The 14,435-nt window shown below is 44.1% G+C and overlaps 1 protein-coding gene across 1 annotated transcript in view; it reads right to left on the reverse strand.

Annotated features, from left to right (window-relative positions):
• Positions 1-7,769, reverse strand: part of mtnr1aa (melatonin receptor 1A a) — a 37,569-nt gene extending 29,800 nt beyond the window's left edge. Inside the window, exon 1 of the mRNA XM_069689184.1 lies at positions 7,220-7,769. Within this exon, the coding sequence (XP_069545285.1) occupies positions 7,220-7,403 (184 nt within the window). The 5' untranslated portion in view covers positions 7,404-7,769. The remainder of the gene's footprint in view (positions 1-7,219) is intronic.
• Positions 7,770-14,435: the final 6,666 nt, after the last annotated feature.

The following is a 14,435-nucleotide window of genomic DNA, read 5'->3' on the forward strand; positions in this document are numbered from 1 at the left end:
ATGCTCTCAGAAATGAACCCACCCAACCGAGTGACAAACTAACATGACTAAAATGGCAAGTCAGTGTCTTGGAATAAAAAAAAAGATACCTCTGTCTCTTTCACTGTATGTCTAGTTCATATGACAGGCTTACACCAATCTGTTGCCTCCCTTTTCTTGTCTTTATCTGTACTATCGCTGTTGTGAACCTTTCTCTTCCTCGCCCTCGCTCTCTCTTTCTCCCTCACTTGCCTCCTCCCATGCTGCGTCTGAGACCGAAAGGCAGCAGCAAACAGGCCGGACAAAGTTGGCAACACAAACAAACGATAACATTATCCACACAGTCCCAGCGCTGGAACCACAGACGTGCATATAGCTGCTCCATAATTAGATCTGTGGGTGATCTAATGTTTGAATTGTAATCCTTATGAGAGCCAGAGAGTCCTTTGATGGGACATCTCTACAAATTAGATCTGAAAATCCGGCGTAATGGATGAAAACACATCACATCTTGCCCATGTTTCAGGGCACACAGGAGCACAGAAAGAGGCAGTAAAAGCTGACTGGAAGTTATCAGGTGCGAAGCAGCCTCAGGGTACGCCAGCAGGCGCTCCTCTTTTTTCGTGTCCTGGCAGACAGCAGGGGCATTCACTCACCTACATGTATATCTGGGAGTTAAGTGCCTCATGAGTTAAAGAGGGAGATCCTTATCCTCTCACACTCAATGTTCATTTATTCAGCTTGGGCAAACTACAAATGAATTGCAAAGTCATGACCTGCTGGCTCTTGTGGGGCCCAATTAGTTCGTGTTTTTCACCCACTGAGCCCTTTCCCTCTCGGTTCTTACACTGTTAAGCTGTTCCACCATACTGTGCCGCTCTGATGCTTATCACAGCCATCACCCCGGAAACTGCCAGGTAGCAGTGATCACTTCTGCACCTCCACATGCCTGCTAAAGAATGGCAAGAATGATATGGCCCCATCAGCAGATCAGCAGCCAGATATTGGGGCCTTAATCAAATAATGTTGTTCATTGCAGTTTGTGTATATTAAGTTTTCCTTTTTCTTCATAATGATCCATGGGGTACATACCCTGGATGGTATCAAATTCCAAAATAATATTTCAATCATGAAGGACTGCATGAAATATGCAACTGCGCTGAATCAGTTTATTTTTATTAGGAACATAATCAGATCATGTCTTGTAAAAGGACATAATGTCAACTGCAGCACACACTTACGCTCTCTAATCTGTGCCCTTTTCAGTTATTGAGACTCTTTAATAACTAAAACTATGAGGCCCACGTGAATCTGTACTTCGCACAGCTGGGAGTGTCTCAAACCTGAAGTTTGAAACAGGAATCCGCTCCTTATATGTTATAGACTTAAAGTTATAATCCCTTTTCAGGATATCAAATGATCACATTTTTGACACCATTTACGGTATGCATTTGTTCAACAATAGCCATCGTCTGCATGTATGCACGTATCCAGCACTATTGCTTTTTAATGTTATCTCACTGATCAGCCTATCTCTTTACTGTTTACTGTTTACAGCGCTGTAATACATTGCTGCTAATGTAAACAGACTGTCTTACGGCCACTGCTTCACATTAAAAGCTTCCAGCTGGCACCAAATCAACCAGGATTACAACTTCAGGGCAAGTGCACAGAAACCTTCTTCCTGCAGATGAAAGTGAAAACAGCCAAGTGAAGTGTTAATAATCAAAACAATCTTTAAAAGGAGAGAGGCCTTAATTAAAAACTGCGATTCTCTATTTTAATATGGAGTTCACTGTCCTTTGCCTGATACATTTTACCTCCTTGAACTTCTTGTGAAACAAAGTGCTTTGATCATGATGAGGCAAATGAAGTCTGAAGGCATTTGTTTTTTTCTACCAAACAACATAAGAACAGCTCAAATTCCAAGCTGTAGTTGTGTGCTTTCACAGCTTTGGTTCCTCAGTCAATGTGGGTGAAACTGTAGCTGTGCGGGCCAAAGGGGGCTCAGCAGGGTTCGCAGAGAGGCAGCCTCGTCATCAGAGGTGGGAACACATGATATAGCCACCCGATATGGACACTGCTGGCATAGGATACATTATGCAGTGTGGCTTTAGAGTGGCGGCCACCTTTTCAAACACGTCTTCTCAGTAATATTAAACTCAAGACTTTACACTGAATTTTCTGTGTAAAAAAAAAAAAAATCAATTTTCTGTGTAAAGTTCAGGGATGGCTCATGTTTTTCACATTTTGTAGAAGTCCTTAAATTGTATTTTTTTTTAAACTGACTGCTGTATTGTATTAAACAATATATTTTCCCTTGTTTTTACCAGTGTCTGGTGGTAATGTGTTACTACCATCCGAAGGTGGCGGTAATGCACCTTAAAGCTGTTTGACAGTCACCACTAAAAGGAGAAGAAGAGCACGTTACTAAGGTAGGTAGGTAGGTAGTTACTTTATTAATCCCCAAAGGGACATTTTTAAAACAGGCGTCAGTAAAACATGTGCGCTGCTGCGAGATTAGATGATACAGCACAAACATGTAAACACTACGGCAGCTGTCAAACAATTCTGTTTGGGACTCAAAAAAAACAAAACATGCTTTGCTTTGCTTAGCCAACCAACCTTCACTGCTTTTGTGTTATGTCAAATGACTTTTAACACTTAACCTTCATCACATGACCACTTGTTCGACGCTGGTTATACGTGCGTGTATTCTTCACGCTGCGGAGGGGCAAAACTCGACACAGGCACGGTATCCTCTAGTGGACTGATTGGTGTATTGCACACTTTGGAAATTATAATTGGTCAGCAGGAGAGGGCGGGTGGATATTGAATACGGTGAAGTCCGTCCCTTGCACCGGTGCTTGGCATAGACCGTATAGAAAAGTGGACGTAGCTTCTGGGTCTGAAAAGTGAAGCCAGTGTGGAAGTGCCTTAAACCGCAAAACTACTGCGTGGACGCTCGGGGTTGGCCCCAAAAAGTCTCTGGCTCCAAAAAGTGTCCTTTTCCTTTTCTCTCAATGTATTTTCTGTCAATACATTTTTACAGTCTTAACGGTGTCATTCATTAAAATCATGCCTTCTTTTTAGTTTTCTGGCGGTACATCTAAAAATAATTCCTTCATTAGGCCTCAAAAAGAGATATTTTCAGGGGCGCGTCTGTTTAATTGACATGCCCGCGGTGCAGTCAGGTCTCTGCTATAGGTGGGCGGGACAGAGTGTCCTCGATTTCCCAATCAGATCCAGTTAGAGGGTCAAAATGTAGTCAATCTTGGTTGCAAAGTAGCGAGACGGCGACGGCTCAAATGCCGAACTTGAGGCTTCATAACGGCAGTTCACAAATAAATGGGTGACATCCATTGGTTGGTTGCCACTTGGTGTTTGGCCATGCAGGGAACATGTAGTTCCAGAGAGTACAATAAGTAGTAAACACAGCCTTTCAACTATAGAGGGGCGCAGATGGTTCCTCAGCACAGCACGAACTGAGACAATGACACTGTTGGAAAGTCATGATGAGGATGCCTAAACTTTGAAAAGGGAAAATGATAGGATAGACATGGCCAGGTACTTCTGAGCAAAACCGGTTCTTTTCACTGAATCCTGCAATTAAATAAACAACCTGCGTTTGCCTGAGAGACACAGGTACATTCTTTTCTTTAGCTCTGTTTCAGCCAAATAAACTCAACCACATGACCTTTTGTTCTTCACTTTGATCGTAATTATGAGTTGCAATCTTGATAGAGATGCGTCAGGCCCTGGTAATGCTCGGTTTAAAATAGTTTCTCACAAAACAAGTCTTTCAAATGGCTTTCCTCACGATGAAAATAAAACAGGAAGCTGCGAAATCAATACATACTGTATAACATCAACAGAAAGGGATTTGTTTTGTTTTCACAGTCATCTCTTTTATTAAGCTCCGCAGTGCCGAGCCAATTTCCGTGTAGAATCTCTCAACAAAGCCGACGGATATTTAGAAAACCTAAAACGTTCATTTTAATTAGAGACACATGCAAATGCCACTTAATTCCTCGAAATATTCATTTCACGGAGACCAATAATACTCTAATGGAATCGAGAGGTGTAATGAGCGGTGAGAAATAACGTTCTGCCGGCACGCTGCAAAGTCACGCAACGCTGAAAAAGGATAAACACTACGTCACACTCCAAAACAGACAGCGCCGCTCCGATGTGGAGCTCTTTGGTTTATTTTGCAGCGGCAGAACTCGGCACACAAAGGTATCAGTGCACTGAGGCTCGTCTTTATCTGTCACTTCACATTGTGAACGGTACAGTAGGTAAGTCACTGTCTCAACTTTCTTGTGCTGCTGAGCTTGTCAAGTTTTCTGCCTTCAGATCAGAAAACAAAACTCTCGACATCGATGAGACCTTTCAGATTGTTTCCAGGACCCAAACCCCCGTGACGCCTGCCTTTTATTCTCATTCACCGACTCAAGCTGCCGACACATGTATGAAATAACGTGTAAAAGAAGCATGATGCCGTTATCTAATGAGGACTGCTGACAACAAACCTTGGACACTCAGACAACAAGGACCGCTCAACTTTTCTACTTTGCCACTACGCTTAAAAATGCAAATGTTAACTCCTTTTCACAGTATGTCAAATCAGCAATCAGTTATATTTTCTTGTTTATTGTTACATATATATATGTGTGTATATATATATATATATATATAAGAAACTAGATAAAACCATCTTAAATTACAATACGTGAGTAAAAGTCCCAGTCAAGCCAGACAGTTTGCCAAAACGATCAGTTAATACAATTGCTTCTTGGCTTGATTTAATTTCTCCTCAGCTTGAATTTAAAAAGTCTTTTATCTACACCGGAACAGGTACATTTATGATGATTTATTGGCATGGAGCTGCACTCCCAGCACTGATTCTGTATCCTTCCACACAGCTCGGACTGCTCACCATGTGTCGCTGGATTCCCGCCCACTCGCTCACTGTCCATTTCATGCGCTGACAGAGGGTTTGTCCATGCAGAGACAGCAGTGCTGCTGCTGCGTGCAATATGTGCCCACAGCGCCTGCCAGGTTCTGCACTGAGTATATTCTATTACTCATTATTTAATGTATCCCCCTGTTGTTGGACTCCTGTGCAGTTTCTAATGTTATTTCGCTCATGCCAAGAAAAGTTATGCCGGCCAGATTTCCCTTAGAGGAGACGCCTATCTATCCAACGAAAGGAAACTGAATTCAACGTGGACGGGAGATGCGGCCGTTAAAGCACATCCTCTTGAAAGTTGAGACTTTCAGAAATATGTGGTCAAAAATTCATCTGTGGCATCAGATTCCCACAGACGAGGTCCGGTACAACAGACGGAGATTAAAGTAGGAATGGAAAAAGTTTTACATCAATCAATATCTCTGCCAATTCTCACACAATTTGCCGAAGGCTCTTTGAACAGAAGATTGTAAGAGCCTTAAGTTAGGCATGCACGTCGCTCACAACTTTAACAGAAAGTAGCAAATGTGCCTGAAAGGCATGAACAGGAGGAACCGCGTCACCGGAAGATGGAGGCCAGTTTTACAAAACGCAATTAAGCTGAGGATTTTTTTTTTTTTTTTTTTTCCACACTTCCTTTAGATCCTCAAATGTCAGACTTTTTTTCCTCAGGATGGCTGATTGCAATTAGAAAATGTAATTATCCAATGAGCCGGATCAATAAATGGCAATTCCAGCCTGCTCATCAACATTAAATTGTTGATTTTGGAGACAGTATAAGTTAACTGCATGTTTGATTGAATTCCTGCTACTGCATTATGACCTCCTTACATGTGATTAGTCATAATTAATTGAATAACTTCAAAGATGCAGTTTCCTAAATGTGTCTATTCCCTTGTCTCGTACTTCGTTCCCCAAATGAACGTGCAGCGCCATGACTTCGGAAATCACACACATGTATGTTCCCAGGATCCAGATGTTAAGTTCTACCTCAAGGAAGCAGCTGTGTTGCGAGCAGCTCCAATCCAGAACTGCCTAGTTTCATGTGTGCTTTATCTATCGCCGATTATCATCAATGGGAGCTTGTGTGTGCATCCCAGATAACATTTAATCCCACTCACATGGGCTCTCTGCTCTCTGTCCACATGATGGAAATCTATTCTGACCCCAACATTTCTGCAGCGAGTGAAATGGTAATGTCAGGAGTGTGTTTAGCAAATCAGCCTACTACAGCCTCCAAATGATGACAAGCATGATACTGTAGCTGCCAGTTATTATGCGCAGACCCGAGCGCGACAGGAGCCTCTCGGGTCTTCTCAGCAGCGACTCCGTCCTCCGACTATTAAATGATGAGCGTTTTAGCACCTCAGCTGAGCGGGGCAAACAGCGTGCACGTGTCAATCTTGTCCAAACTCGAGGGTGGTGGGTGGACACTATTTAATCCACAAGCCATATCATAATTACATTCACGGCCAAGTGGTGTATATATATATATATATATATATATATATATATATATATATATAAAATAAATAAATAAATCAAAACACCCCGATTCCGTCATTGAGATGGTCATGATTTTAACATCTAGTTGTCTTTAATCATTAGTGGATGAAATCTCTTGCCTGGAATAACACGGACAGCGGTGCAGCCTGGGAAGCATGAATGGGGAGCAAGGCTGCGAGGAGCGCAGGGTTTTCCCCGTGCCTGCCTCGCTGCCGCGCGCTCGGCGGAGGTCAGTGAAATTATATCCGCTTCAAAAGTAGGCTGTAGGAAGTTGATGTCGAGTCTAACTGTCAACCTCGATGATGAAGAATTACACGGCAGCTTTGCGTGAATTTCAGAACACAAACGTTGCTCTCAGTTGTGACACAAGGCGGGTTATAATTCAACAAAACACGGTGGTTGTGTTAACCTGCGGGTTGACAAAGGTTGTTTATATTTCGCCAGGCATTTTCGAGCAGAAAAAAACAAACAAAAAAAATGGACAAAAACGTCAAAATAACCAAACAAAAATGAAACGTTCCCATTACTGACAATAACACAGCGCCTAAGTAAACAATATAGGCTATGTCGCTCCCAGTCCTACTAATAAAAGTGCGTTTGAGCAGCCCCCCCCACCCCGTGTCACGTTTGTCACTTTAAAAATGTTAAGTTATTGTTTAGTTGTTGTTGTTGTTGTTGTTGTTGTTTAACGCTGCTGAGCAATCACGCGCTCTCGGCGTCACGCGCGCGGCGCATACTTTCCCCCCCAGACTCCGGACTCACCTGCGTTCCTGAGCTTCTTGTTCCGATACACGGAGAAGATGACCAAGAGGTTGCCCAGGATGTCAACAACGATGGTGAAGATGAGGAAGCACCCCAAAGTTGTGGTGACCCACGGCGGGCGGTTCAGGACTGTGTCAATGGGGTCCGGCGAGGAGCTGTTCAGGTGAGACCCATTTATAACCATTGTACACAGTCGCTGAACTTTCTCAACGGAGCCGAATACAACCTGCCCGCGACTCCCGAGTGAGTCCTAACGCGTGGGTTTCGGACACGCCGGCGGTGGGATACTACAACCGCCCTGGGGTTTCATCTCCATCCTCTCAAACGCGCGCTTGCTTCTTCTTCTTCTTCTTCTTCTTCCTCCTCCTCTTCTTCCTCTTCCTCTCCCCCGCGCGGGCTTCACCCAGCTGCCGTGGATCAGCTCCGGTAGCCTCCTCTTCTCTGTGGTCGCCTCGGTGTCACTCGCGCGCCCGTGTGCCATTCACTTTCTCGGTGCGCACGAAGCCGCCACTTCAACCCTTCCCAGCATGTGATCAACCGGTCCGGAGAAGGAGCGGTTTTATTTCCAGGGTGAAATACTGTCGCCGAGCGGCAGATGTGTGGTACGGCAGCCGGATGCCCTGGGATCGTCCTGCTTGGTTTTAGTATTTACCGGAACGCGTGTTCATTCATGGCTTCGTGGCTGCTCGCTCGGCTGTATTTCAGCAGCCCATTCATTATTTTTGAAGAATCGTTCTTGGTAGATATCCTCCGGGAAAACAGCCAACATACCTACGGAAGCCGCGAGACAGCTCGAGCACGATGGACTGAAGGTGAATTATTTTCTTTTAACAATCCAAAATTGGATTTCCACATTCACAGATTAATCCGAATTTAAGGAAAAATGGAACTTCAAAATTTATACCCGAAAATATATGGATTTTTTTTTTTTTTTTTTTTTAAACTCAGAATGTAGGCCCGTTGAGTTCAGGCATTATAGTTAGTAATCTCCCCAAATTAGGATTAAAACCTCTCAAATGAACGTACTGATAGTCCCTGGCAGCCGTACACAGGTACAGGTTGAGAATGGATGGAGCTTCTGTTCAAAGAATATGCTATTGTTAATGATGTTGAAAATAAATGGGTCAACACACCCCACCCCCCCCCCGACCCTGACACCCCCCCCCCCCCCCATCCTTCATACACACAAAGCAGCCTCTGCAGCCCTCCATGAGCTTTTCTCAGAAAATGACAGTTTGTCCCAATAAAAGATGAAACTGCTCATCTAAGGTTAGAACATTTTCGGGCTGCAGCAAATTAGACTTGTCTTTCTCTGTTTTAAGCGATTTGATTTAAAAAAAAAAAAAAAAAATGAATATCTTTGAGACTGTGGGCTTTTTTTCTGTGTCTGACATTTTATAAGCCAAACTATTCATGAATTTATTAAAAAAAAAAAAATAAAAAAATAAATGAGATGGTTCATGAAAATGATTGTTAATTAGTTTGGGAGCAGCCCTATATACAGCAATGGTTCCCAAGTCTTTTGACCTGTGACCCCAAATGAAACTATTTTCAATATATGTGCTATAAATGATCAAATAATCCAAAAAGCATAAAAAGAATAAAGAGGAAATGAAGAAACACATTTTTAGAAACCAAAAGTCTTAGGAACGTGACAAAAAAAAATCAACAACTGCATGCTGCATTTCTTGCGTCGTCTTTATTGTATGATGCTTTTTAAGCAAACCTGGTGTGTTTCGGCTGATGACCTTTCAATGACCTGGAGCAGCTAGCCGCTGACAGACGCTAACCAGATTTACTTGATCCTTAAAGTCAATTTACAGTAATGATGGTGAATAAACCACCTTTAAAAGGTTTTTGATGACAAACTTTATTTCAAAAAGAGCTGGGGAAGTCGCGACCAAAACCATGCAGACCCTTCAGTTTTTGCACACTGTCATTGTGTCAGTCTGTGGAAGTAAAGGTGCGGAGGGTGCTGCAGCGCCCCCTGGCAGATGGTAGAGGAACTGCACATATAAATAAAAAAATTAAAATAAAAAAAAAGACTTCTTGTTGGTTATGTTCGTATTCTAATGATATATATATATATATATATATATATATATATATATTTTTTTATTTTTTTTTTTTCAATGGTGGATATCAGGTTCCAAACTTTCCGTCGGGTTGCAAATAATGTCAGATCAGGTAAGGTAAGGTCAGACAGATAGGTCAAAGGTGTCACGCGACGTGATGTCAAAACAGGTGCGAACGGCACAAGAAAACAGCTGACGTGTATGTCTTCACGAGGTCATCAAAAAGAGCCAAATCTGAAGCAGCGACAACCACGGCGGTGGTTTTTGGGCAAACTGTTTGCCGGCGAGAGAGCGGGGAAGCTGACGTTGATCGAGCCGGAGGAGAGAAAGAAGGAAGCTATCAGCTAACAGCAGCCAAGCGCAACAAGAATAGACAAGTTTATTGATGTGGCACATTTCATACAACCGCTGCAAATTCAAGGGGGTTTACATAAACCGTAAAAGGGCATTTAAACCTGGGACGTCCGCGGGGACGTCTTCGCCCTCAGCCAACATCACCCGTCTCCCGACCCACGAGCATTGACTCACTCGTTCCATATTCCTCTCTCTGTATTAGGTTTCAGCGCGGCCTGTTCTTCCTGCTGAACTGCTCTGCTGGCGAGATTACAAAAATCACTGCTGTAAATCAGAATAAAGTGAAAGGAGATCCAAAAAAAATTAAAAATTAAAAAAAATAAAAAGCAGGCAGTTCTGAGGCTGATTTGAAATAATTACAGCTGGCAGTGAGACAGTGCAGCCCACTGCAGGAAACAGGAAACGGAAACGGGGAGGGCGGCGATGGGACGACACGAAAGACAGAATCTTTGTGTTATTTTGCTGATCACAAAAGAAGTTTTAACAACATCAGCAGAACAAGTGGAACTTTTTTTTTTTTTTGAGCCGCTTCATCAGAACGGATTACACTCATCTGTTGTCTGTAAATGGCGTGCCGTCGAAAGGAGGACGAAGCGTTTCCTCGGACACCTTTGTGGAAACAGCACGAGCTTCTGATGAAAAATCTTCCCCGGGCCGGTAAATGCGAACACGTCCCGGTTCCTTCGGTCCGACGATGACGACGAACTGATTCTCTTTTAGATCTGCACCGGTGGTCCAAAACAAAACATTCAAGGCCGTACGTCGGGGCTTTGGAAAACACTCGTCGTCAAACACTTAATCCCTTATTTGATAAAAAAAAAAAAAAAAAAATGATCGACAAATGAACTGTTAGTGAAAACACGCGTTATCCGCAGCCAGTACGTTGTCTATAAAAGTGGACGCGGCAAAACAACAAAACACTATCGATGGGTCGACGTCACACGAGGGGAAACTCAACAACTCTTAGCCGTTCCGGTTTTGACCCAACGAGCACAGGGAGTCACGACTGAGCGAATCTGTACTTATTCCTTTGTAAGTGAAAAGGTCACTTCAGTTCAACTTTAATCACAGACGCCGACATGTTCCTTCCTGTAAACGAGTCGCCGAGGCTCTCGGTGTCCGCCTCCTCCCCCTCTTCCTTTTTTGTTTTTTTTTTAGCCCAGGATTCACTACTTTCCATGCTGCGACTTCACGATCATCCGCACCGATAAGACTTTTACCTGGTGGATAATTAAAGCGCGTTTGTAAATCAGCAACATCAGCGGAAGAGGCGCGCGCCGAGGACACGGAAACCCCGGCCCGGGACGGGTAACGGACAGGCGCGCGGGACGGGGTAGGCGGAGAGACACGTCCGGGGGGGGGATCGTCGTGTTTTTTTGTTTTGACCCTGGTGCTTTGAGGAAACATCGCGCCTCCGCCAGGAAATTCACTTTTATTCAAATGTTTCTGAACAGTCAACGGGGGTGATGCTTTGGTGAACCTTCAGAGGAACATCACAGGTATGAAGACGAGACAGAGGAACTTTTTTTTTAGTTTTTTTTTGGTTCTTTGCGCCACCTTTAGAATTTTAAATGAACTCAAGTGAGAGCTGCAAAAAAGAAACGGTTGCTATCTTCTTTAAAAAAAAATATATATATATATATATATATATATATATATATATATATATATATCCTGAAAGAAGCTTTTTTTTTCTTCTTTTTTTTTCACCTTATTGGCTAAATTAAAAAAGACAGAAAAATGAAAGAAGGGGGTAAGGTGGAGGGAAGGTGTGGAGTGAAGTGTGGTTTTCATCCTGCCAAACACAACAACAACAACAACAACAACAACAACAACAAAGGTTCAGGGGAGCTTCTATGAGTTTTGTCATGTGAACTGAACGAGGCGGGATTTAAAGGGGACGGGTGAGAGTGGGAGAGAAGGGCTCAGTGTGAGGGAGGGAAAGGGCAGATGCACCCGTGATGAGGACAGGAGGGTGCCGATAGGGACCCCCCCCCCCCCCACCACCCCCTTACACACACACACACACACACACACACACACACACACACACACACTCTTGTCCGAGTCGCTCGTTTTGAAAGAGCTGTCATCAAAATGAAGACGAGGAGACAGAAGTAATGTAATGAGTGCGGTCTGGACACAGGCCCGGCATGTCTCTGCCGCTTCGCTGGACATCGCTGCATCCCACAGAGAAACAAGAGTGTTTGCTTTTATCTGCCGTGGTTCGCCTCCTCCCTCCTCCTCCTCCTCCACTCGGGCCGGTCGCCATGGCAACAGTGGAGCTCCACCCAGGAAAAAAAAAAAGAAAAGAGATGTGTACGCTGGGAGAAAGAGGATTATTGGGGTCAGTGGTCTCTGCGTGTGTCTCTCTCACGCACACTCAGGCCTCCTCTCAGAGTGATTACGCACAAACGCATAGCAATACAGTAACGGAGCGTTTAACAGGGCCGGAGCCAGACAATAGCTTCGTTTGGGTTTCCCTTGTTTATTGTAGAAATCTTTTTTTTTACGGGGTTAGCGTTCATGTTATGTTAATGATATTATCGTATAATTTGAACTTGATGTTTGAGGTATTTGCATATTATATGGAGAAAACCCCGGTCCTCTCGCACGCCGGCAGCAGGTCATAGTTTCAGGTTCGATTGATGAAAAACTAATCTTACCGTCAGAAACTCTGGATTACACTGCCAGTTTACATTTTCGGTGACAGCTGTTTTTATTTATTTATTTATTTTTTTGTGAATGGCACAAATTGAAGGAATATGAAATTGGAAAACATAAATCCTCCGAAATGCCTCGACCCGGCCGGTCGCTCGACGAGTTACGGAGCGAATCGGAAACAAAAAAAAGTACAAGCTTAAGAATTTTGAAATAGAATCGACTTGACATTTTTAATACAAAGCTGCGAAGCAAAAAAAAAAAAAAATCACGCCGGCGTTTAAGATGAGCCGCGAGCCCAGAGGCCGCGGTGGTTCCACTACCACCGCGGCCTCTGGGCTCCCAACATGTCGAGCAACTTTACTCAAATCGTTTAATCATGGCCCAGAGCATCACGCTCTCCCCACACACACACACACACACACACACACACACACACACACACACACACACACACACACAAAGCACGTGATGGCACTGCAACAAGAACATCAATGTTATTCATTTCAAATGTCAGTGGTTCTAATGTTGGGGCTTCGAAGACAGATTTGTAGAAGCCGAAACTCATCTTTAAAAAAAATAAATAAAAAAAGGACAGAAAGAGTATAACCGGTGTGGAAACGATCCCGTTAACATCTGATGAGGCTGCGTCCGCCTCTCAGGACCGCCCTGTTGGCTTTCATGAGTGGGTTTATGCAGCCATCTTGTGGCCGTCGGGCGGCACTACCTCTCCGGTGAAAGCTCATAATCTCCCCGAGGCGGAGCACCTCCTTTCCCACACAACTGCGCCCGTAGATTCCACAATATGAATAATGCATGATGGAAGTCTTAATTTATCTAATGAAAAGGAAAAACACCCGGTGCCGTTTCCGCGGTTAACCGGATCTACCGAGCGTGAGATTTAAGGGAGCACACCGGCGGACCGCCGACCCGACCCGACCCGACCCAACGTGCGTAACCTCGGCGCCGTTTCTCGGGGAAGAGTCGGGGAGCTGACCGAGAACCGGGGGACGTCTTTTTCCGCCACGCAAAAGGTCCGTCGCTCTCTCAACATGTTGGACACGCGTTTCTGAAAATAGTGAGTTCGTGAGTTGTCGTTTTTGTTGTTGTCCCACCCCGACAGGTGTCTCCGGGTCGAGGTGCTGATTCGACCGCGTGATTTCCTGCACGGGTGCGCGCCTTGGACCGGTCGCGCGCCTTGGACCGGTCGCGCGCCTTGGACCGGTCGCGCGCCTTGGACCGGTCGCGCGCCTTGGACCGGTCGCGCGCCTTGGACCGGTCGCGCGCCTTGGACCGGTCGCGCGCCTTGGACCGGTCGCGCGCCTTGGACCGGTCGCGCGCCTTGGACCGGTCGCGCGCCTTGGACCGGTCGCGCTCTCCAACCTCACCTGCAAGATCTCGTCTGGGCTTAAAACGGTTTTTTTCTTGGGAGCCCGTAATTAAGAGGAAATGACACCCCCCCCCCTCTCCTCCTCTTCCCCCCGCAAATACCCATTTAGATATTTGATCTTTAAGCCTAAAACCCAGAACACTTTCTTTTTCTCTCCCAGTAATCGTCTCAGATTTGATCTGCTGTCCTTATCTAGAAATGTGGACATGAGGGAAATGAGAGTAGCAGCGACAGCAGCAGCGACGCTGCTTCCACACGGATGCTTCGCGACTAATAACCGCACGTCAGTGGGACCAAACTAGTACTTGTAATACTTTAAACTACATTTTCTGTATTTTCAGCGGAAACTGTCACGCCGGTCTTTCACTTGCGGAGTATTTTTACATCGTTGTGTTCTTACTTTTACTTCAGTAAAGAAACTTAAATACTTAAAAAAAAAAAAAAAAAAAGTGTTTATTATTTATTAATAAATACATTTATTTTTTATTAATAAATTTTTATTAATACAAATAAATTACTATTTATTTATTTATGAAATTTATTTATAAAAATAAATTTATTTTTATTAATACATTTAAAAAAATATTCATACATTTTTTTTAAATTGTATTTATTAAAATGATTAATTAAATGATTTATTAAAAAATAATGCGGTAGTCATCCAGAAGACGTATGACCGACGGTTCTGTTGTCCTGCTGCCGCATCGTGCATGTTCAGCGGAAGGACTTCATTTGC

Source organism: Brachyistius frenatus, unplaced genomic scaffold (assembly GCF_029030835.1).
Source record: "Brachyistius frenatus isolate BFR_SWC_R1_liver_20210118 unplaced genomic scaffold, ASM2903083v1 Contig_7, whole genome shotgun sequence".
NCBI lineage: Eukaryota > Metazoa > Chordata > Actinopteri > Embiotocidae > Brachyistius > Brachyistius frenatus.